The sequence below is a fragment of the Trematomus bernacchii genome, unplaced genomic scaffold (genome assembly GCF_902827165.1).
Source record: "Trematomus bernacchii unplaced genomic scaffold, fTreBer1.1, whole genome shotgun sequence".
Classification (NCBI taxonomy): Eukaryota; Metazoa; Chordata; class Actinopteri; order Perciformes; family Nototheniidae; genus Trematomus; species Trematomus bernacchii.
Window position 1 is genome coordinate 97,036 of NW_022987642.1, and position 24,522 is coordinate 121,557.

Sequence of the window (24,522 nt, forward strand, 5' to 3'; positions counted from 1 at the left end):
TGTTAGTACTTTTACTCTCTCCTCTCCCTCTCTCTCCCCTCCTCTCTCTGTCTCTCTCTCTCCCCCCCCTCCTCTCTCTCTCTCTCCTCCCTTCCTCTCTCTCTCACTCCCCCCCCCCCCCCCCCCCCCCCCCCACCCCCCTCTCTCTCTGAACGCGTGCCTCGCTCCCTCTCAGCAGCAGCAGCTCGCGCTCAGTCTCACACCGCTCGCGGACTCTCAGCTGAACGGTAGCTGAGACTTTCTTCTTCTTCTTCATCATCATCTTCCTCACCTCCCGCTCGGTTAATGAAGACGTTTCTCCCTCACCGGGAGCAGCAGCTCTCTGCGGGCTTAAAAAGTTGAGGATGATCCGGTGAAACCCCGGAGCACCGGAGGGGTCTGAGCCGGTTTTATACCCGGGATATAATCCACCGGACCCGGTTCATTACTTTGGATTTAATGGAAAGGGACCCGGGTTTAATGATGGAGCTCTTTAACGGATCAGGGATCTTTACCTGATCCCGGTAGAGATTTAACGAGCATTACAAAAAGAAATAGACCCAGTTTTTTGTTTTTTTAACGGATTCACGGTGTTTGATCTGTGACGTTTCAAAAATGTTCCCTCTTGTTACGGATTCCCGGTTGGTTTAACGGATCAATAGGCTACCGGATTTCTGACAGCCAACTCCATACCGGATTTCTTCGTGTTCAAACTGACATCTGAGGTGTTTTAACGGACAGTCCCGGTGACCAATTACTAAAGAGACCCTTAGTTTGTTTTAAATAACGGATTCCCGGTTCGTTTAACGGACCAATAACGGATTTAGTTGTGTCCATAACGGTTTTTAACGTCAGTTTAACGGAAAGTCCTGGTGACTGTTACAATAGATTCCCGGTGTTTAATCTGTGACATTTACAAAAATGATGTTGTCTCTTGTAATGGATTCCCGGTTGATTTAACGGATCAATACCGGATTTCTGACAGCCAACTCTTCGTGTTCAAACTGACATTTGAGCTGGTTTAACGGTGACTGTTACAAAAGAGGCCATTAGTTGTTTTTTTAACGGATTCCCGGTGTTTGAACAGATCACTTTGTGTTTGATCTGTTTCTAAATGTTCCCCTGATGTTTGCTCTTGTAACGGATTCCCGGTTGATTTAACGGATCAGTACCGGATTTCTGACGTTTAACAGCCAACTCCTTGTGTTCAAACTAACGGATCAGTTTAACGGACAGTCCCGGTGGCACTTGACAATTCACCCTCGGTAAATAAGAGCATACAAAAGCAGGTGTTTTTTATTTTAACGGGAAAAGGCCCCGGTTCTTCTCAGGACTGAGGTCTCCCTTTATAATAAGACCTAATAATCACCGGGTTTCCGTTCGCCCAGGGACTGGATAACGTTCACGTTTAAAACCGGATTGATTTCGGTAAAGGCTGCATTGATTCTTGGATTTCTACCGGATAAAAACAGCCTCTTTCCCCCGGTTTGTGCCCCCTCCACCGGATCGATATATCCCCGGTATCAATCATTCTGAATCTATCTCTCATCCATCACGGTCTGTGGGGCACCGTTTAGCCCCGGTGGAGTGAACCACCTCCTGCACGGTGAAATAACCCCCGTGCTGACCGTAAATCATCAATTTACCCTCCTGAGGACCGAGAGGGAGAGTTATTACCGAGAGGAAGCACCGTTATCTGCAGAATATTAACGGAGAAAGAACATTATAACCTGGAGCTGGAGTTTAAACCATTCAAGTGGTTGGTTTCAATGCAAATATACCTGGAAAATAACCTTTTAATTCAATATTCTTAAAGGGTAAGTCGTACAATTCTTCGTTATATAACAATAAATGTATTTTTATTTTATTTGAATAACATGTGGTGACTCTAAAACACGTCTCAACAACATTTAAATCAACAGTTGTGACATGAATATAGTACATTTCTTGACAAAAATGCACATTTAAAGGGCTATTAAGAGAAATATGATGTAAAAAATGGTCTTATAAAATGTTATCTTGGGTTTTTCATGTTAAAAAGCAAGTCCTGGGTAACACATGTTGTCATATTCTAAACAAATTAAGGTTTAAATGGTTAATAATTTAGTCAAAATGCAAAATATTGGCTGATAATTTGTCGACTATGATCTTTACCGGACTCCAAACCTGAAGTGTAATCATAATAATCTTGGAGATACTCGAGTGCATCAGTGGCTCCTAATACTGACCCTAATGTCCCACTGTATCATGATAATAATCCCATAATAGTCCTATAGGGGTTCGTTTATGCCTCACTGCAGTTCTAACTCAGAACAAATTAACTTTATGACGACCTGGAGAAAATACCCCCTGCTGTGAGTGTGAGCTAGGATCAGTGTTTGGGATGCGTGTTGATGAAATAACCAATTCTAAAGCTCAAAATGAGACATTTTAATCTTCTGAAAGTGCTTTTTAATGTGTGCTAATTCAGCTAAAGTGTGACTTCACTTGGTTTGAAGCACATAGGCTGGTGTCGAAGGCTTTATAACCTCTTCAAAGTGTAGCTCATTCCCACAGAAAGCCTATGCCTGTTGATGAAATGACAATTTTTAAAGCTCAAAATCAGTAATTTCCGTCATCTCAAGGTGCTTTTTAATGCAAAATCTGTGTGCAAATTCAGCTAAAGTGTGACTTCAGTTGGTTGGCAGCACATAGGGTTGTGTCCAGGCTTTATTCCAGTTCTCACTCTTCAAGGTTTAGCTGATTCCCAGAGAAAGCCTATGGATGATACGCTCACTGATGCATGTTGATGAAATTACCATATTTAAAGCTCAAAATCAGTAATTTCCATCATCTAAAAGTGCTTTATAGTGCAAAATCTGTGTGCAAATTCAGCTGAAGTGTAATTTCAGATTGTTTCCCAGCACATCGGGTTATAACAAAGCGTTCTTCTGTCTTCTAGGTTTAGCTGATTCCCAGAGAAAGCCTATATATGAGACGCTCACTGATGCATGGTGATGAAATGACAATTTTTAAAGCTCAACATTTGTAGCTGATTCCCAGAAAAAGACTATGCATGTTGATGAAATTACAATTTTTAAAGCTCAAAATGAATAATGTCCATCTAAAAGTGCTTTTTAATGCAAAATCTGTGTGCAAATTCAGCTGCCTCAGATTGTTTCCTGACAAATCAGGTCTAACGAGGCTTTCTTCTGTCTTCTAGGTTTAGCTGATTCCCAGAGAAGGCCTATGGATGATACGCTCACTGTATAGCCACATCCTGAACAACACACCTCCCCCTCCTCCTCCTCCTCCTCCTGTCCTTCCTCTTCCTCTGCCTCCTGTAGATCTTGAAATCGAGCCATGCAGCATTGATTTTTTATTCTTCCTCTCCTCACCGCAAAACCAAAACGCACACGACCATCTCATCTTTTCTGGTTTGTCAGTTCTGTTGCCTGAAATGTAAGACGTGCAGCAGAGACGGTTTTCTACCTCGAGATAGAGAAGCTGAAGGACGTTTTTTTTTTTTTAGGTTCAGAGGTGAAGATGCTCAGAAACGCACCTGCCGCACAGACTGGAGGATTGACAGACTGAGAGTGGGAAGATTTAGGACCATCAGATGCACGAAAAAGGTCTCTTTTTCGCTTTGAATCCTCTGTGAAAAGCTGGATGAAGACATTAGCATAAACCTGTTTCTGATTTGCACCTCGAGGACATTTCTTTACTGTTTTTGACGAACTGAGAGTGGGAAGAATTGGGACCTTCAAACACAAACACATCCCTCTTTTTTCCCTTGATTTGCTGCAAACAATCTGGATAAAGACCTTGGTATTAATGAATCTTTTTCTGATCCAAAATCAGTTTTCTGACCTTGGACCCTGAACATTTGGTGCTATCAAACACCAACACGTCTCTTTGTCAGTCAACATCTTCTACAATCTGGATAAAGGCCTCCATAAAATGAGATAAAGATCTTGGCGTTATTATATTTCTTTCTGAGCCAAAACCTGTTTCTAACCTTCTACGTTGAGGGCATTCCTTTGTTGTTTTTGAAGGACGTTAAGTCATCCGCAAACCATCTGGATAAAGACTTAAGCATAAATGAATCTCTTTCTGCTCCAAACCCCATTTATTGGAGGCATCTCTTTGCTGTTGGACTCTTTGTTTTAGCGCTATGGGGCTAAACGACAGCAGCCCGGGCGCCATGAGGAACGGCCGCGGCCTCTCGGACCAATGGGCCGAGACGGTGGTGGTCCGCCCTCGCACCACGGAGCGGCACATCACGGTGCACAAGCGCCTCGTGTTGGGCTTCGCTCTGAGCATCCTCACCCTCATCATCGTCACGGCGGTGGCTGTGGTGCTCAGCGTCCGATTCGAGGACTGCGGGAGTCGAGATGTCGCGACGGGCGAATCGGGATCTCGAGGGTCCACCAAACTGAACGGAAGTAAAGGAGAAAGAGGCGACGAGGAAGGGGTTCAGCCGTGGAGAAACCTGAGGCTGCCGGGAACGCTGAGGCCGCGGCATTATGACCTGAGGATCGCCGTCTACATGGACAACTTCACCTTCTCCGGGGAGGTCAGCATCGAGCTGGAGTGCATCAACGCCACGAGGTTCATCGTGCTGCACACCGACCGCCTCGAGGTACGTCTGAGTGGAGAGAAATCTCTAGAAGTGTTTGGTAGACATGTCTTTAGGAACATAGTGATATCTGTGACATGCTTAAATTCAGATGAAAGACAATAATGCTTTGAAAAAGTGAGATGTTTCTCAGCTAACACATCGACCGCCTTGAGGTACGGTGGCTTAATGGATAGAAATCTGTGGACGTCTTTGGTAAACATGTCTTCAGGAACATAGTGATATCTGTGACATGCCGATCAATAATAGCTTGAAGTCAGATAGAAGACAATCATTCTTTCAAGACCACCTGGAGGTACGGTGGCTTAATGGAGAGAAATCTGTGGAAGTGTTTGGTAAACATGTCTTGAGGAACATTGTAACATCTGTGACATGCAGATCATGGCAAACGATAATAGCTTGATTCAGAAGACAATAATGCTTTGAAAAAGTGAGATGTTTCTCAGCTAACACATCGACCGCCTTGAGGTATGATGGCCTGCATGGGCAGTCTTTAATGACCAGAAAACGTCTTAACGTAGAAATAGTGTACTCACACGTTCGATCTGGTCGTCAACTCATAGAAGCAGTACTACGGTGTGTTCCAATGCAATATCATAGCTGCTAAACCACCTTTTAAACCAATGTTCTTACATTTAGTTGGAAAATTAAGTATCGAGAAGATAAAGAATGAAAGGGTATTAGCAAAAAAGCTTTTAAAACATCAAAAATATTAGCATATGGAGACTTGTTGACATTTAAGTGACTAAATCACAACCCAAAATGTTGTCAAAATACAAATTAAAAAGGTTATTAATAGAAGTGCAGTGCAAAGAAATTGCCTGATAATTAGTTTATCTATGATTACTTACTAACACATTTTTTTTCAGTCAATCTGAGTTTATTGGAGGCAAAAACTTCCAATGGGATTTTCAAAATAAAGGTATAATATATTGAATTGTAGATCATTAAAACGTTTTTCTTGATAAAAATACATATCTAAAGGGTCTTTAAAAGACATTCAATGCAAAATACACGAAATGCTCAATAAGGTCTTCACCAGACATGATAATTGCGGAGATACTTGGGTTTCCTGACCCCTGACCCCTTTTAGAGGCGCTGTGGATGCACACAGTTTGATGACGTGCAGACAAAGCCTCGTCTCTCCGTAGGAAAACAAGCCGCTCTCTAACAAAGCATGTTTATTTCCAGATTTGGCCTCAGAGATTTTCTCAACGAGGCTAATTAACCATCAAAGTTGCTGTTTCAGCCGATTTCTTTATTTATTTAATTAGATTTCGTTGGGAGAAAGCCTCAGAGAAACGCCGAGCAACATGACTTTTCAGGGCGGTCATCTGGGCTAATGTGAGAGGAGGATAAATCCGTCTAATTTGGGCACAGGCCAATTAAAAAGCCCCGCAGACTCCTTTTGTGTTTGTTTGTGAGCACGCTGTGAATTAAGAGGTGTTGTTGGGCGCCAGGCAGGTCTCCTAAGGTACCGTGCATGACAATTATCTTTTTATAAAGGGGAAAACACAAGGTGGATAAAAATACAACCGACTGGAGAGGAAAACACTCCTGCAAAGTGCTCTTTAATTCTCACGGAATAAATGTCACGGGTGCAAAATTAATGTGACGATCAGCAAAGTAAAAAAGGGCCCAAAGCTTCTTTCATTTGGTTTTTCTTTCACAAACTTTCCAATTCCTGCTGAGGCAAACATATCAACACTTAAATACAGGTACTATTGTTTATTATAAATTAAGAAATGCAATGTAAAATATTGGCTGGGAGCAAGAATGTGCTCACTGGATAGATGTTAATGGGTTGTGTACACTTGGGAAATTTAGGTTATAGATGACGCTTGATGTTAAGTAAAGAAGTTTCAAACTGGAAACAAGGAATATCGGCAGTGAAGTCCATTGAAATCTGGCCGTATTGCTGATTTGTAGACAGAGAGGACTAAACTGAGGTCTTACAACTTGACAGGAAAATGTAAGAAGAGATATTAAGCTCATTTTCAGGTGAATATCAGTATGTAGTGTCTCTACTTTAAAGAGTCCTCTCCTGCTGATGTTCAGGTGTATATCAGTATGTAGTGTCTCTACTTTAAAGAGTCCTCTCCTGCTGATGTTCAGGTGTATATCAGTATGTAGTGTATCTACTTTAAAGAGTCCTCTCCTGCTGATGTTCAGGTGTATATCAGTATGTAGTGTCTCTAATTTAAAGAGTCCTCTCCTGCTGATGTTCAGGTGTATATCAGTATGTAGTGTCTCTACTTTAAAGAGTCCTCTCCTGCTGATGTTCAGGTGTATATCAGTATGTAGTGTCTCTACTTTAAAGAGTCCTCTCCTGCTGATGTTCAGGTGTATATCAGTATGTAGTGTCTCTACTTTAAAGAGTCCTCTCCTGCTGATGTTCAGGTGTATATCAGTATGTAGAGTCTCTACTTTAAAGAGTCCTCTCCTGCTGATGTTCAGGTGTATATCAGTATGTAGTGTCTCTACTTTAAAGAGTCCTCTCCTGCTGATGTTCAGGTGTATATCAGTATGTAGTGTCTCTACTTTAAAGAGTCCTCTCCTGCTGATCTTCAGGTGTATATCAGTATGTAGTGTCTCTACTTTAAAGAGTCCTCTCCTGCTGATGTTCAGGTGTATATCAGTATGTAGTGTCTCTACTTTAAAGAGTCCTCTCCTGCTGATGTTCAGGTGTATATCAGTATGTAGTGTCTCTACTTTAAAGAGTCCTCTCCTGCTGATGTTCAGGTGTATATCAGTATGTAGTGTCTCTACTTTAAAGAGTCCTCTACTGCTGATGTTCAGGTGTATATCAGTATGTAGTGTCTCTACTTTAAAGAGTCCTCTCCTGCTGATGTTCAGGTGTATATCAGTATGTAGTGTCTCTACTTTAAAGAGTCCTCCTGCTGATGTTCAGGTGTATATCAGTATGTAGTGTCTCTACTTTAAAGAGTCCTCTCCTGCTGATGTTCAGGTGTATATCAGTATGTAGTGTCTCTACTTTAAAGAGTCCTCTCCTGCTGATGTTCAGGTGTATATCAGTATGTAGTGTCTCTACTTTAAAGAGTCCTCTCCTGCTGATGTTCAGGTGTATATCAGTATGTAGTGTCTCTACTTTAAAGAGTCCTCTACTGCTGATGTTCAGGTGTATATCAGTATGTAGTGTCTCTACTTTAAAGAGTCCTCTCCTGCTGATGTTCAGGTGTATATCAGTATGTAGTGTCTCTACTTTAAAGAGTCCTCTCCTGCTGATGTTCAGGTGTATATCAGTATGTAGTGTCTCTACTTTAAAGAGTCCTCTCCTGCTGATGTTCAGGTGTATATCAGTATGTAGTGTCTCTACTTTAAAGAGTCCTCTCCTGCTGATGTTCAGGTGTATATCAGTATGTAGTGTCTCTACTTTAAAGAGTCCTCTCCTGCTGATGTTCAGGTGTATATCAGTATGTAGTGTCTCTACTTTAAAGAGTCCTCTCCTGCTGATGTTCAGGTGTATATCAGTATGTAGTGTCTCTACTTTAAAGAGTCCTCTCCTGCTGATGTTCAGGTGTATATCAGTATGTAGTGTCTCTACTTTAAAGAGTCCTCTCCTGCTGATGTTCAGGTGTATATCAGTATGTAGTGTCTCTACTTTAAAGAGTCCTCTCCTGCTGATGTTCAGGTGTATATCAGTATGTAGTGTCTCTACTTTAAAGAGTCCTCTCCTGCTGATGTTCAGGTGTATATCAGTATGTAGAGTCTCTACTTTAAAGAGTCCTCTCCTGCTGATGTTCAGGTGTATATCAGTATGTAGTGTCTCTACTTTAAAGAGTCCTCTCCTGCTGATGTTCAGGTGTATATCAGTATGTAGTGTCTCTACTTTAAAGAGTCCTCTCCTGCTGATGTTCAGGTGTATATCAGTATGTAGTGTCTCTACTTTAAAGAGTCCTCTCCTGCTGATGTTCAGGTGTATATCAGTATGTAGTGTCTCTACTTTAAAGAGTCCTCTCCTGCTGATGTTCAGGTGTATATCAGTATGTAGTGTCTCTACTTTAAAGAGTCCTCTCCTGCTGATGTTCAGGTGTATATCAGTATGTAGTGTCTCTACTTTAAAGAGTCCTCTCCTGCTGATGTTCAGGTGTATATCAGTATGTAGTGTCTCTACTTTAAAGAGTCCTCTACTGCTGATGTTCAGGTGTATATCAGTATGTAGTGTCTCTACTTTAAAGAGTCCTCTCCTGCTGATGTTCAGGTGTATATCAGTATGTAGTGTCTCTACTTTAAAGAGTCCTCCTGCTGATGTTCAGGTGTATATCAGTATGTAGTGTCTCTACTTTAAAGAGTCCTCTCCTGCTGATGTTCAGGTGTATATCAGTATGTAGTGTCTCTACTTTAAAGAGTCCTCTCCTGCTGATGTTCAGGTGTATATCAGTATGTAGTGTCTCTACTTTAAAGAGTCCTCTCCTGCTGATGTTCAGGTGTATATCAGTATGTAGTGTCTCTACTTTAAAGAGTCCTCTACTGCTGATGTTCAGGTGTATATCAGTATGTAGTGTCTCTACTTTAAAGAGTCCTCTCCTGCTGATGTTCAGGTGTATATCAGTATGTAGTGTCTCTACTTTAAAGAGTCCTCTCCTGCTGATGTTCAGGTGTATATCAGTGTGTAGTGTCTCTACTTTAAAGAGTCCTCTCCTGCTGATATTCAGCTGTATATCAGTATGTAGTGTCTCTACTTTAAAGAGTCCTCTCCTGCTGATGTTCAGGTGTATATCAGCATGTAGTGTCTCTACTTTAAAGAGTCCTCTCCTACTGATGTCCAGGTGTATATCAGTATGTAGTGTCTCTACTTTAAAGAGTCCTCTCCTGCTGATGTTCAGGTGTATATCAGTATGTAGTGTCTCTACTTTAAAGAGTCCTCTCCTGCTGATGTTCAGGTGTATATCAGTGTGTAGTGTCTCTACTTTAAAGAGTCCTCTCCTGCTGATGTTCAGGTGTATATCAGTATGTAGTGTCTCTACTTTAAAGAGTCCTCTCCTGCTGATGTTCAGGTGTATATCAGTATGTAGTGTCTCTACTTTAAAGAGTCCTCTCCTGCTGATGTTCAGGTGTATATCAGTATGTAGTGTCTCTACTTTAAAGAGTCCTCTCTGGTCTGATTGGTTAGCTGGCCGGCTCTGTTGTGATTGGTCAACCAGCTTAGAGATGTCCTGCCCCTTAGCCTATCACGTACAATGTGTTGGAGCCAATAGAAGCGTTAGTGGTTCCATAGTGATGTCACTGTGTTTTGGAACTTTGGGATTTTAGCCTTTCCAGACCATTTACATGCACACAAACCTATAGAACACACTACAGGAAGGGAAAACCACAAAAAGCTTTTAGACTTCCCTCCGAGGCACAACAAGTTTGTTTATTTTGAGGAAAATGTACGTTTTATTGATCAACAAACACAAGATTCAACTTTCAAACATGAGCAAGTTTGGCGGTTTAAAAAGACCAGACAGTGACGAGTTGTGAGCCGAGAAATCAAACCAATTATCGAACAAACCCAATTAAAAACCATTTCTGTTCGAGTGGAGCATTTGAAGGCATCACGCTGCGTTCGCTGACTCGCCAGAAAAAACCCTTGAAAAACATTCTTTTAATCCCCGACTTTTCCTCTCCGTGTCAGCAGGCGCTCTGCTCGTATCGATCACTTCATTCATCAAAGAAGCACGCTCACGCACGCACGCACGCACGCACGCACGCACGCACACACACACACACACACACACACACACACACACACACTGTTTGATTGGTGTGTGGCCCCGAGGTTTCAAATGGTTCTTTCTGTCGGGCATGTTCCCATCATGCACTGCTGCACTCTGTTTTAATGATGACAGAAGTTTCCCCCACTTCAATTTCCATTTTTATCCAATAGCGTTGATTAATTTATCTCTTTTACAGCATTTCATATTTTGATACACCGAAGATTTGAGGATACGTTTGGTAGAATTCAAATAGTACTTACATTTGTTCATAAGGAAGAGAGACACTTTATGGCACGTTTGGATGTTAATTGACATTACGAACGCACATTTTCATGCATTCAGTTATGGTTGAATTGTTTTAAAGGTCCCCTATTATACTGTTTTTCATAAATATATTATAGGTCTCAGATATATACAGAACATGTCTCTGAAGTGTTTGGCTCCAAACACCAAACAGATCATTGCAGCATCCCATAATCCCCTCTGTTTCCGCCCAGTTTCAAAAGTGCTGATTCTCTGTCTGTAGCTTTAAATGCTAATGAGCTGCTGCTGGCCACGCCCCTTTGAGAGATGATTGGTTTAAAAAAACACAATGGAAGAGATTCAGGTGATAAGGTCGGGGGGGGGGTTACCTTGGTTGGTTATTGGCTAATGGTTGCACAACCCAAAAAAACATTGTGACATCACAAAGTCACCAAAATCTGCTGGATTTTAGCCGGAAAGTGGGCGGGGCGTGATGTTGTACTATATTCTTCTAGAAAAACCCCTGCAATATTCAGATTTCACTGCAGGTAAAGTACTTAAACAGCCAACAAAACGTGTAAGTGTCATAAACGTTGAGATTATTATCTGCAATAATCCAAAATCAAGAAATGGAGAAATCCCATTGGACGTGGGAGATGCTGCCTTCAGGGACCAACACAGAAACGTCTCTCTGTGTTAACGGTTGTTGCTTCTGTCTCTTCAGGTGGACCGTGTGTCCGTCACGGCAGAGGGCGGAGCCAACGGTCGCCCTGCCAACAGACCAGGGGGCGGAGCCATGAGAATCCACCGCCACTTCCCCCATCCGACCACTCAGATGCACGTGGTCGTTCTGCACCGAGAACTCAAACCGCTCCGAGTTTACCGGCTGAACATCAGCTTCGAGGCCGCCATCGAGGACGAGCTGCTGGGCTTCTTCAGGAGCTCCTACACACTGCACCGAGAGAAACGGTACGCACGCACGCACGCACTTTACTCCACTACTTATTTTTCTGACGACTTTTTACTTTGACTTCTTACATTTTGAACCCAAATACCTGTACTTTCTACTTCTTACATGTTGAACACAAATACCTGTACTTTCTACTTCTTACATGTTGAACCCAAATACCTGTACTTTCTACTTCTTACATGTTGAACCCAAATACCTGTACTTTCTACTTCTTACATGTTGAACACAAATACCTGTACTTTCTACTTCTCACATTTTCCAAACAGGCTGGTTCCTTTAGTTTGAATGTGTGTTTGGTGGCGTGATCATTATTATTTAGAGTCATTGCGTGCCTATTGATTTGAACACGATCCGTGTATCCATCATTTCCTGGTCTTCTCTAAAGAAGAGGGACCAATGAAAACGTTGTCATGTTGCCGTTGTTCAGCATGGAAACATTCATTAGCTAACAATGACATTATTGTTCTATTAATATAAAGGGAGGTCAGGTACTCTTTAAAACAGCTGCTAGTTATGGGTACTTTTTACTGAAGTACATTTCAAAGCCCTCTTTACTTTGACTTGAGTAAAGAAGTTTAGTCAGTACTTCTACTTTCACCAGAGTATTTTTAAACACGAGTATCTGTACTTCTACTTGAGTAAAGGATGTGTGTGCTTTTGCCATCTCTGCACACACAATCTGAAACACACACACACTGAAACACACACGTCTTCCCACAGCAGCAGGTGGTTGGAGTAGAAAAAGGTCAGAGCTTCACATTCATGACATTGATTAACTCAAACACACTGCTGCTGCTGCGGAAGTGTGTGTGTGTTCCACTTATCAAACCACACACACACGCCGACACACACACACACACCGCTCACTCCCTCCCTATGAATTTCCCATAAGCCTCTGCTGCAGAGTTGTTTCCACATCAGATTTCCTCCCCATGGTGCTGATGGGAAACAGACTGCTGATACATGTATTACCGTGTGTGTGTGTGTGTGTGTGTGTGTGTGTGTGTGTGTGTGTGTGTGTGTGTGTGTGTGTGTGTGTGTGTGTGTGTGTGTGTGTGTGTGTGTGTGTGTGTGTGTGTGTGTGTGTGTGTGTGTGTGTGTGTGTGTGTGTGTGTGTGTGTGTGTGTGTGTGTGTGTGTGTGTGTGTGTGTGTGTGTGTGTGTGTGTGTGTGTGTGTGTGTGTGTGTCACTCATAGCAGACACACAGGCTCGGAGCTAATTGATTAAATCTGAAGAGCTCTCCTGTGATTGGATGAAGAAAAAGATGCTTTGTCCATTTCTTGAACACACAGTAACATTTTTGTTTGAAATGTTTATATATATTTATATTAGGGCTGTCAGTCGATTAAAATATTTAATCGCGATTAATCGCAAATTAATCGCACATTTTTTATCTGTTCTAAATGTACCTTAGAGGGATATTTTTCAAGTTTTTAATACTCTTATCAACATATGAGTGGACAAATATGCTTTATATGTTTGTTTATTATCATTTGAACAATGACAAATATTCTCATGAATATTAAACACAACAACCTGAACATTACAAATATTCACCTCAATTCAAACTAGAACCTCTCTCATACAATACTGTGTGTGTGTGTGTGTGTGTGTGTGTGTGTGTGTGTGTGTGTGTGTGTGTGTGTGTGTGTGTGTGTGTGTGTGTGTGTGTGTGTGTGAATGTGGAGGATCGTTGGAGCTATGTGCAGCTCAAGGCATATATGCCTGTGTGTATGAGCTGTGTTGCGGCACTATCCGTGCTGAGTGTGCTGTCTGGCTACCTGCATAAAGTCAAGTGCTCGGCGCAGTTGTCGGCGAAATGTCGCTCCTCTGTTTTCATTGAAACAGCTCCTTATATCCGTTAGCTCAGCTAGCTAGCACCAGATGCTAACAACAACACGTAAGGTGTGCTTCGCTCGCGCCACACATACACACTCCCTCCCGGTCCTCCCGATGGCCAGTCTGGGCCTGCCGGTGAGCGTGGAAGTGTGGTCTGCCACAAGCGGGCAGCAGGAGCGGGGCTGTCAGCATCAGCTTGTAGATGGTATTTTACACTCGATGCGCTCTGAAACTACGGCGGCCGAGGACAAAAAATACACATGCGTTAATCGCGTTAAAATAATTAGTGGCGTTAATTTTTTTTTGCGTTAACGCGTTATTAACGTTAACTTGACAGCCCTAATTTATATTTTAGTGGTGGGCTGCAAGGGAGTACCTCTACACGCGTTATTATATCCAAGTTATTATATCCAAGTTATTATATCCAAGTTATTATAAAAATGGTAAAATAATCTATTCAAAGCAGAATAGGTGAAATATAACTCTCCATACATCTTGATATAATATGTTTTCCTGCCTATGGGTTCAAACAGCAGCCTCTAATCTCTGTTCCTCTCTGGATCAGCTGATTCTCTTCGTGTTTTCTCGGCTGGTGGTCGACTCGCTGCACTTCAGATCGATGAGCCGCTCCGTCACAACAGCAGCCGTTAGAGAGAGTTTAATGAGAGCAGAAACACAGCCACGCTCTCACTGAGGAGATCTTAGACATCAGGCTGAGGGTGCAGCAATGAGAACTAAATATGAACTCGCATTTGAATATGAGCCATAATCACAGATTTGTATTGTTGTTTAGTTTTTACTCATTATTTATATTACAAACATTTTATTTCACGTTTTTTTCTTCATTATTTTGTCATTATTCTTATTACATTTCTATTTCAAGGTTTTTTTCGTCAATATTTTTGTATTATAATTTAAAGTGGACCTATCATGCTATATTTGAATAATATATTGTAGGGCCATACCTATATAATATGCCTTATCAAAATACCAAACAGATCATGCATTTTAGCCATGCCTCATTTCGCTCAGTTTGACATTTTTTAGCTCTGTTTTTGCAAGGGCAGATTCAGTGAGAACAGCACCATCTACTGGCCTGGCATATGTACTACAGCGTCTCCAGCGCTTTCGAACGGCAATGGCCGTGGCTGTCTCCTCCTGATTGGTGGAGTTGGCCCAATAGCCGTAGCGCCACTGTCCTGACGTCAGGACAGTGTTCAAATCTGGATCAGTTTTGATCAGATCCGTTGCAGCCCCTTTTTTAGAGATTTGGGTATGGAGGAAAATAGAGAGGGTTGTGTTTTCTGACACTTGGTGAGTTCCCTGGAACACCGGGGACACATATTCATGTAGACAAGACGTACAAAAGTGCATTCATGCAAAATGCACTTTTTGATGTCTATACATAAACATGTGTCCCCGGTGTTCCAGGGAACTCACCAAGTGTCAGAAAATAAAACCCTCTCTCTTTTCCTCCATACCCAAATCTCTAAAAACGGGGAACAACGGAGCTGATCCAGATTTGCGTCTGATATGACGTAATATCTGAAATGTGGACCCACGGCCCTATCAGAAACGTTGCTATCAGAAACAATGCCCGACTGTTTTGGACGTAATATGGTCGGTGTTTACATTAGCATGGCTAACACTCAGAGCTAACCTGTAGTGGAGAGCATGTGTGTGAAGAAGCAGGAAATAAAAAGGAACTCACCTTGTGGTATAACCGGCAAGAGAGAAAGCCTTTGAGCTCCATACTGTTTCAGAAACAATCCTTGATAATCCATGATATGGCGTTTCATCACGGCAGCATTTAGTTTAGACAGTAGCTGCCGGGTCCCGCATGAGCTCAGACCCCTCCTCTTTAAAGCTTTATACCCCAAATCAGCACTTTTGAAACAGGAAGTGAAATAGAGGGATATGAGGCATGGCTAGAATGGGTGATCTGTTTGGTGTTTTGAGCAACACACTTCATAGACATGTTTTTTATATATTTGTATATATCTGAGACCTATGCTATTGCCTAAAAATAGCATGATAGGTGACCTTTAAAATTATTATTATTATATATATTTTTGTTATTCATAATAGTTATTATTCTTATTTTTTTTACATCTATTACTAATTATATTATTACATATATTCAACGTTTTTTTTGTCATTATTTTTTCGTTATTATAATTATACTTGTTGATATAATCAGCTACTATATAACTGCTGATATGAGAACGTCTCCAGACATATTGTACCATTTCTTTTTTTTGTTTAACTATAAATACGATTCTAGCCCTTTATTGCTGGTCGAAGTTCAAACTTATATTCATCTGACAAATAAACAGCAAAGCAAAGAGATATTCAATCTAATATTCAATTAAAACATGTCCAATTCACTCGTTGGTCTGCAGAGACTTTACAGACAAAATGATGCACTGCTGCAAACTGTGTGTGTGTGTTTACAAAGCTCAGTATTAGCTTAAGGATTAACTTGATGCATGTGGGGGGCTAAAGCTAACACACACACACACACACACACACACACACACACACACACACACACACACACACACACACACACACACACACACACACACACACACACACACACACACTATAGGTGTTGCTGCAGTGGTTTGTCCCCCAGTGAAACCAGTGTGTGTCTCTGCGGCAGCCGATCACAGGACACCTGCCATCACAACAGGATATACACACACACACACACACACACACACACACACACACACACACACACACACACACACACACTGTGAGATTTGAATAATATTTAGAGTTACTTTAAACCCCAGGCTGAGCTCAACTGCTTGAATGCTGGGGAAGGGAATTAATTCTCACACACACACACACACACACACACACACACACACACACACACACACACACACACACACACACACACACATACACACACAGATATATGTATATATTTGACTTTAAATGAAGCAACTTTCATAAGAAACATCATTTCACACATCCATGATCTGTGTTAGCGTGTAGCGACGCCCACACACACCTTTTTTTTAACGTTGCTCTTGTTCATTAAACCCAACCCCCTGTTGATAGAGGGTCCCGGCTGTGAGATTTAAAAGAGACACCCGGACATCTAATAAAAGATCCTGAGACTGTGCTCCTTTAACGAGGAGCAGAATTAGAGCTAACGAGGTAGCGTGTGACGAGGAATAAAGTTCAGTACTTAACGAGAATCTACATCATAATGCTTGAGTAAAAGTAGAAGTACTCAGATCTTGTACTTGAGTAAAAGTAGAAGTACTCAGGTCTTGTACTTGAGTAAAAGTAGAAGTACTCAGATCTTGTACTTGAGTAAAAGTAGAAGTACTCAGATCTTGTACTTGAGTAAAAGTAGAAGTACTCAGATCATGTACTTGTGTAAAAGTAGAAGTACTCAGATCTTGTACTTGAGTAAAAGTAGAAGTACTCAGGTCTTGTACTTGAGTAAAAGTAGAAGTACTCAGATCTTGTACTTGAGTAAAAGTAGAAGTACTCAGGTCTTGTACTTGAGTAAAAGTAGAAGTACCAGAGTGTAGGAATACTCTGTTACAGTAAAAGTCCTGCATTCAAAATGTTCCTCAAGTGAAAGTAGAAAAGTATTCTCATCAAAATATAGTGAAAGTAGCGACAGTAAAAGTAGTCATTGTGCAGATTGGTCCATTTCAGAATAATATATATGATATATTTTATAATGATTGATCATGAAAGTGTTCTCAAAGCTGGTAAAGGTGCAGCTAGTTTGAATGACTTTGTATACTGCAGGGTAGCTTGTGGATTTACTCCAGGTGGAACTAAAGTCTGATTTAACACTTGGTTAGATTTCACATCATTCATCCACATCTGTGAAGTAACTAAAGGGATTAAATACATGTAGTGGAGTAAAGTACACAGTAGCATTCTGTAACATGGTTAAAAATTACTTCAAAATTGTACTTAAGTACAGTACTTGTATGAGGAAAACATACTTTTTCGTCAACAGATGCTAAGTCACCGGCTAACACTAGCTAGCCCTGTACCATACCCTGCTTCATCAACGTTTTTACTCTCAATATTTAACAAAATCTTGTAGAAATAATGAAGGTTTAGGATCCTCTTCAGGCCTGGACGTTTCCACTTTATATTCAATGTGTTTAATCCTTATCTCCTTCCTCCCTACTTCCTCATCTCCTCCTCCCTTGCTATCAATAAACCCCCTCCACCAGTCGCTGATATTATTATATATTTTACACCAAACTTGATGAATCAGCCTTTTCAGCGGCTTCCTGTGTAATACTATAGACACACACACACACACACACACACACACACACACACACACACACACACACACACACACACACACACACACACACACGCGCGCGCGCGCACGCACGCTCACCACACTCTCTAACTCCAATGTGAAAGCGGTGAATTGCAATTGGAGACGTTGCTCGTTTAAAGAGATCAGTGCATCTCCTGTGTGTGCAGTGAGAGAGAGCTGGAACTGACACACGCACACACACACACACACACACGCACGCACACACACACACACGCACGCGCGCGTGCACTGAAAAGCGCCTTACTCAACAGCTTTCTCTTCAGCTCCATCTCTGAATCAGAATGAGCTGAAGTGTCTTTCTCTGTGTGTGTCTTTCTGTGTGTGTGTGTGTGTGTCTTTCTGTGTGAGTGTGTGTGTTTCTCTGTGTGTGTCTTTCTGTGTGTGTGTGTCTCATTCAACACGCCGTCACTCTTCTTCTGTGGTGTCTCACACAAACTTAATGGCAAACATTACAGCAGGAGGTGATGTCATTTTCATTTTTCACTTTCTGCCGTTCGGGGAAAGCGCCGCCGTGTGAATTAATTTGTGTGTGTGTGTGAGCTACTGTGTGTGTGTGTGAGCAACTGTGTGTGTGTGTGAGCTACTGTGTGTGTGTGTGTGTGCGGTTGTCCCGGGCAACACCGTCGGCCTTGTTGTCTATCAGGATTACCGTGACAACAAGCGTTACTTTGGCGGCGGTGTCGACTGTTGGCAATCTGCAGGATGTCACGTCACATAAATGTGTGTGTGTTAATTTAATTGAGCTCTCTTGTGTGTGGTGGTGTGTGTGTGTGTGTGTGTGTGTGTGTGTGTGTGTGTGTGTGTGTGTGTGTGTGTGTGTGTGTGTGTGTGTGTGTGTGTGTGTTGTGTGTGTGTGTGTGTGTGTGTGTGTGTGTGTGTGTGTGTGTGTGTGTGTGTGTGTGTGTGTGTGTGTGTCTTTATCTCGTCTCTCTCAGGCGCTCTCCATTATTTCTCTCTCTCCCTCTTTTTGTCTGCCTCTCTCGCCCTGTTTATTATTCTCCTCCCTCCATTTTCCTCCTCTTCATCATCTCCTCTCGCCTCTAAGGTGCTTCGCTATCTCCTCACACTTCTTGAGCTTCTTCTCTTCTTCCTCCTCATTTCCTTCCCCTTGCCTCCACCTTTTCTGTGTTTCCTTCTACTCTTCCCCAAACTTCTTCATTTCCCCTTTCTTTCTTTCCTCTCACTCCACTATCAATCAATCAAGCAATCAATCAATCAATCAATCAATCAATCAATCAATCAATCAATGTTTATATATATAGCCCAATATCCCAGATGTTACCTTTGTCTCAGTGGACTTCACAGTTTGTTCAGAATATCAGTATGACAATACGACACCCTCTGTCCTTAGACCCTCTGTCCTTAGACCCTCACATCATACAAGGAAACACTTCCAGAGAGAAACCCCACAGTTTAAAGGGGAACATGGGAGAAACCTCAGGGAGAGCAACAGAGGAGGGATCCCTCTCCCAGGACGGACAGACGTGCAGTAGATGCCGTGTGTAAATCGAAGAGATAATACATTTACAACATAGGTAGACCAAATGTTTGGAAATGCATGTGTCTATAATAAGAAGATGAATCCACGAGGATATCCATCCAGGACCGCAGCAACAGGATCAGCCACGACTCAGGGTCCCGGCGTAGATAGACACCAAAAAGACATTTGGGGAAGCTGGGTTATTCGGAACATGAGACACTACTTTTCCACTTTTTAATATTCATAACTTCATGGCGTCTTCTGATATACTTCCTCTCTTGCGTCACTTTTGTTTCCTCTTTTGTTTCCCACTTTCTTCCTCGTCTTCCTCCCAAACTCGTATTCCTTTCATCTCTTCCTCCACAACGACTCGAGCGAGATAACGGGAACGCTTTCCGAGGGATTATTTCCTGTTTGTCAGGTAACGATGATACGGAAACAGTCGACTCGGCTTACCGACATCAGGAGGAAACAGGAAGTGGGCTTTGTTTTGGATTACTTCTGGAAGTGGAGACTGTGGAAGTTGAGAGGATTATCCCGTAACTCTCTGCACTCTGATCTCCTCCTCCTCTCTGATAAAGACTGAAACCAAATCCCTCTTTGTTCGACAGCGCCATGTTTAAAGACTGACGTAAAGCCGAGAGGAAACTGAGAGACCTGACAGCAAAGGTTAACGGGAGTGTTACATCAAAGAGGAATAATACAAAATCAGGCACATTTTGACACTTCATGTAATGAATTGTCCTTTAGCACATTATACTCGTCATCTCACGCCTAGACTACTGCAGCTCCCTCCTGGCTGGTCTACCTGCATGTGCCATCCGACCTCTGCAGCTCATCCAGAATGCAGCGGCTCGTCTGGTCTTCAACCTTCCTAAATGTTCCCACACCACGCCGCTCCTCCGCTCCCTTCCCTGGCTTCCAGTAACTGCTAGAATCCACTTCAAGACACTGGTGCTAGCGTACCATGCAGTGAATGGATCTGGCCCTTCCTACATCCAGGACATGGTTAAACCATACACCCCAGCACGTGCACTCTGCTCTGCATCAGCCAATCGGCTCGCTGCACCCGCACTGCGAGGGGGACCCAAGTTCCCATCAGCAGAAACACGTGGGTTTGCTATCCTGGCTCCAACATGGTGGAATGAGCTCCCCATTGACATCAGGACAGCAGAAAGCTCACACATCTTCCAGCGCAGACTGAAGACTCATCTCTTTAGACTCCACTTCGAGCGATACAATTGCTATCAAAGCACTTATATACTAACAAAGGACTGGCTTATCTAAAGCTAGTTGAGTAGCACTTGAAATGTTTTGGCTCTATGAAACCTGATGTACTTATATGATTCTGTTTTCTTCAAGTTTGTATCTTCTTGGTCGAATGCACATGTAAGTCGCTTTGGATAAAAGCGTCAGCTAAATGCAATGTAATGTAATGTGTCTCATTGAGCCATTTTAAATCCACACTAAAACCATGTATTTTACTTCCCACTAACCCTCTCCCTCTTCTTCCTCTTCCTCCCCAGATTCCTGGCGCTGACCCAGTTCAGTCCGATCCACGCCCGGAAAGCGTTCCCGTGTTTCGACGAGCCGGTGTACAAAGCCACGTTCTCCGTGACGCTGCGGCACGACGCTCAGTACACGGCGCTGAGCAACATGCCGGAGGAGCAGAGCGTGCTGGAGGAGGACGGCTCCATCACCACGAGGTTCAGCCGCACGCCCAGGATGTCCACCTACTACCTGGCCTGGGCCGTGTGCAACTTCACCTTCAGGGAGACCACCAGCGACACCGGGGTCACGGTCAGTGAACGCACCACGCAGAGACATTAGGCATGATGGGGTTCCCTTTAATGCATCTTTTCAGGTTAAAAACGTAGGTCAAAATTATGATTCTTAGACTAAAAATACATGTTTTTTGTGTCTTTTCTATTGAAATTTACACACAGATTAAAAGAAATATATCATAAAGAAGACAATAAAAAAAGGAAAGTCATTGTGATTTACGTATCTAATAATCTCAATGCACCTCTGCAGAGACATTTTGCTTTTTAGGCTAAAAATGATAGTTTTAAGTGACATTTCTGTGCTCTCAGACATGGATAAATGCTTAAGTCTTACTACTTTTTTTCAAATTATCCAATAAAACAATACTTAATATGTTCAGAAAATCGTGTGGCACCTTTCTCCATCTGCACATGACGACTGACTCTCTACAGTAGAGCTCTGTAACGGCTGTATTGTCTCCAGATGTTACAGTAAGTCGGATAACGGCAGTATTTAAACGGTAATCAAGATCCAACAGATTACTTTGGTATCTTGGGATTAGAGATAATTAACTTCGGTACAGAGAGCAACACGCTTTCATTTCTTCCTTTTTCTCCCAGCTGATCGTTCCTAATTTGTGGAAGATAAGCATGCTTTAATTTAATAAAACTACTGTAATATTAAAACAAATTCAACACACACTTCTGCCTTTGATTCAGTCAGTCACCATGTGAACTGCGCTTTGTTTTAGACTATATTTGCCAACATATTAGTACATGTTCACCATTTAAACATAGCAGAATTAGCCGTTAGCATCTCCTTTTCACATTGTGTTCATTGATGTACAGACAGGTATCACTGGTTTACTTTAATACTGAATAAAACCTAAAATCGTGCTAAATCTCAGGCAGATTCTGCAGCTACAAACAATGCTAGATATAGTGAGTTACAGTTTGGACCCTGCTTTGTTTTTGCCTATAATTGCTAACATATTAGCACATTTTCACCAATAAAACTAAGCAGAATTAGCTGTTAGCATCTGATCTGTCCATCGTTACTATTAATATAGAGACATCTACCTTTGATTTACTTTAATACTGAATAAAACCTAAAAACGTTATAATTGTCAGGCAGGTTCTGCTGTTATATATCGATTCAGTGAGTTATGCTGTGAACTCTGCTTTGTTTTAGCTTATATTTCTTAACATATTAGCACATTTTCATCCTTAAAACCTGGCAGAATTAGCCGTTAGCATCTCCTGTTCACATTGTGTTCATTGATGTACAGACAGGTATCTCTAATTAACTTTAAAACGGAATAAAACATAAAAATGTGCTAAATCTCAGGCAGATTCTGCAGTTAAAAACATAGATGGATTCAGTGAGTTATGATGTGAACTCTGCCTTGTTTTAGCATACATTTGCCAACATATTAGCACATTTTCACCAATAAAACATAGCAGAATTAGCCGTTAGCATCTCCGTTCACATTGATGTAAAGACAGGTATCACTGGTTTACTTTAATACTGAATACAACCTAAAAACGTTATAATTCTCAGGCAGGTTTAGCAGCTACAAACAACGCTAGATATAGTGAGTTACAGGGTGTTTCTCAATGTCGAGGACGCTTCCTTGGTAGAACATGTCCCGAACGAAGAATGGTGGAACAGGCTAACAGGTGTGCGTCATATGCGAGGCCCCGCCTTAAATGGAGCGCGATTTCCGCCAAAGATTTGGAAATTGGTCCGTGCGCAAAGCATTGTGGGGATTTTAAGACCGCGGAGGATACACATGAGCAGCCTCGAAATGTCCCGCTACGAAGGACGCCGGCCTCGGTAGAACTCCAAGTATGCTGGACATTGGAACAGTCCTTCGGCGGGACTCGATGACGTAGCATCCTTGAAATAGTGGCTCTGGAGCATCCTTCCTCGACATTGAGAAACACCCACTGTGTGGACTCTGCTTTGTTTTTGCCTATATTTGCTAACACATTTTCACCATTGAAACCTAGCAGAATTAGCTGTTAGCATCTCCTCTGTGCATCATAACTATTAACAACCTTTGATTTACTTTAATGCTGAATAAAACTTAAAAAACGTGATAATTCTAAGGCAGGTTCTGCTGCTATAAATAGTTGACTTTCCTCTGGTTTCTCTGTGTGTTCAGTGGCGTTTATCAGCATTAGATTAGAGATAATGATAACAGTGTGAAAGGGAAGGTCGTGCTGAATCTGAAAATATACGTATCGTGTGTGTTCACGTCTAACTGAGTCATGGCTCCATACATAAGTGGATTTCTGTCTAATTGCTGTAATTGGTTGCTGAGGGTTTTAATTGTAACCCAGCTGCTGCGCTGATAAGCTTCTAAACTACAATGAATGACCTGCAGTCGTCTTTTAAACACCTGAACGCACCTGTCCCTTTAACCTCACGAAGTATCCCTGCAACACAGGGAGATGACATATAATTACAATTAATAATTCAATCTAAAAGTCAAGTAATGCTGATCCCTGCATTTCCAAGCTTCACACCGTTTATCATGTCTTTTATTCTATGCCCCCTAAAAAACTATCAATCAGCTAGTATTTAAATAGCTTAGAGATAATGACCAAAGAGATATTAGTACACGCACTTTACATATTTATTTTTTATACATATACAACACACTTTAACTTTTTATTTTAATATGAATATTTGTATTATATTATATATATTTTTTTATTGCACATCTCTTTCTTATGTTTTTATAAATATTTGTATTTTATTTATCTTTTTAATGCATATTTTTTCTTTACATATTGTATTATACCATATGTGACCTGCTCCATCGAAATCAGTCGCATTGACCCGAAGACACATTTTGAGTTGTATACACTGTTGGAGTCATCATTTTGAGAAAAAGGCCTTCAAAGTTTCCTCTTCTCTGGAATCCATCGATCTGATTGGTTATTAGCAAATGATCAAAATACTACGGAGGGAAGATATTTTCGTTTGGATTACTGGTCTGGGGGAAGCTCGCGAGCGTGTGTGTGTGTGTGTGTGTGTGTGTGTGTGTGTGTGTGTGTGTGTGTGTGTGTGTGTGTGTGTGTATACGTGTGTGTGTTTGTGTATTTTTGCGTTTGTGTGTATTGTGTTTGTTTCCCGGGGAAAACACTCAGGAGAAACACCGGCTGTTGTTACGCCTGCTGTGACGTCAAGTTACTCCGTTCTCCGCTTGTAATTATGCCGTTACAAGCTTCAAAGTTGTATTTATCATCTGAATTTGCCGAAACAAGTTTCATATTCTGAAAGCCAAGACTTTGTTTATTTGAAATCAGATGAAATCAAACTGTAACGGACCCTGCCGTGTTATCTATGATTACTATACGCCTTACATTCATAATGTCAGCCGGAGGGAGGGGGGGCGGCGTGCGGAACAGCAGAGTGCGAGTGAGAGCTGTCTTCTTCCCTTTACAAGCTGTAAATGTATTTATCGTGTGATTTTGGAAATAAAAGTTTCATATTCTGAAAGCCAACACTTTGTTTATTTAAAATCAAACAAAACACCCGAACCCCGAAAAACTAGTT

General features: G+C 41.8%; 1 protein-coding gene and 1 long non-coding RNA gene across 2 annotated transcripts in view; both read left to right on the top strand.

Moving 5' to 3' along the window:
* Positions 1-231: 231 nt before the first annotated feature.
* LOC117485202 lies at positions 232-3,450 on the top strand. Its single transcript, XR_004556206.1, has 3 exons — positions 232-1,796; positions 2,921-2,972; positions 3,182-3,450. It is a non-coding gene; the product is annotated as an uncharacterized LOC117485202 (long non-coding RNA).
* A 118-nt stretch (positions 3,451-3,568) lies between these two features.
* The window catches only part of LOC117485200 (thyrotropin-releasing hormone-degrading ectoenzyme-like), a 178,938-nt gene continuing 157,984 nt past the window's right edge, over positions 3,569-24,522 (top strand). Inside the window, exons 1-3 of the mRNA XM_034133737.1 lie at positions 3,569-4,600; positions 11,285-11,529; positions 20,718-20,991. Coding sequence (XP_033989628.1) covers positions 4,133-4,600; positions 11,285-11,529; positions 20,718-20,991 — 987 coding nt within the window. The 5' untranslated portion in view covers positions 3,569-4,132. The remainder of the gene's footprint in view (positions 4,601-11,284; positions 11,530-20,717; positions 20,992-24,522) is intronic.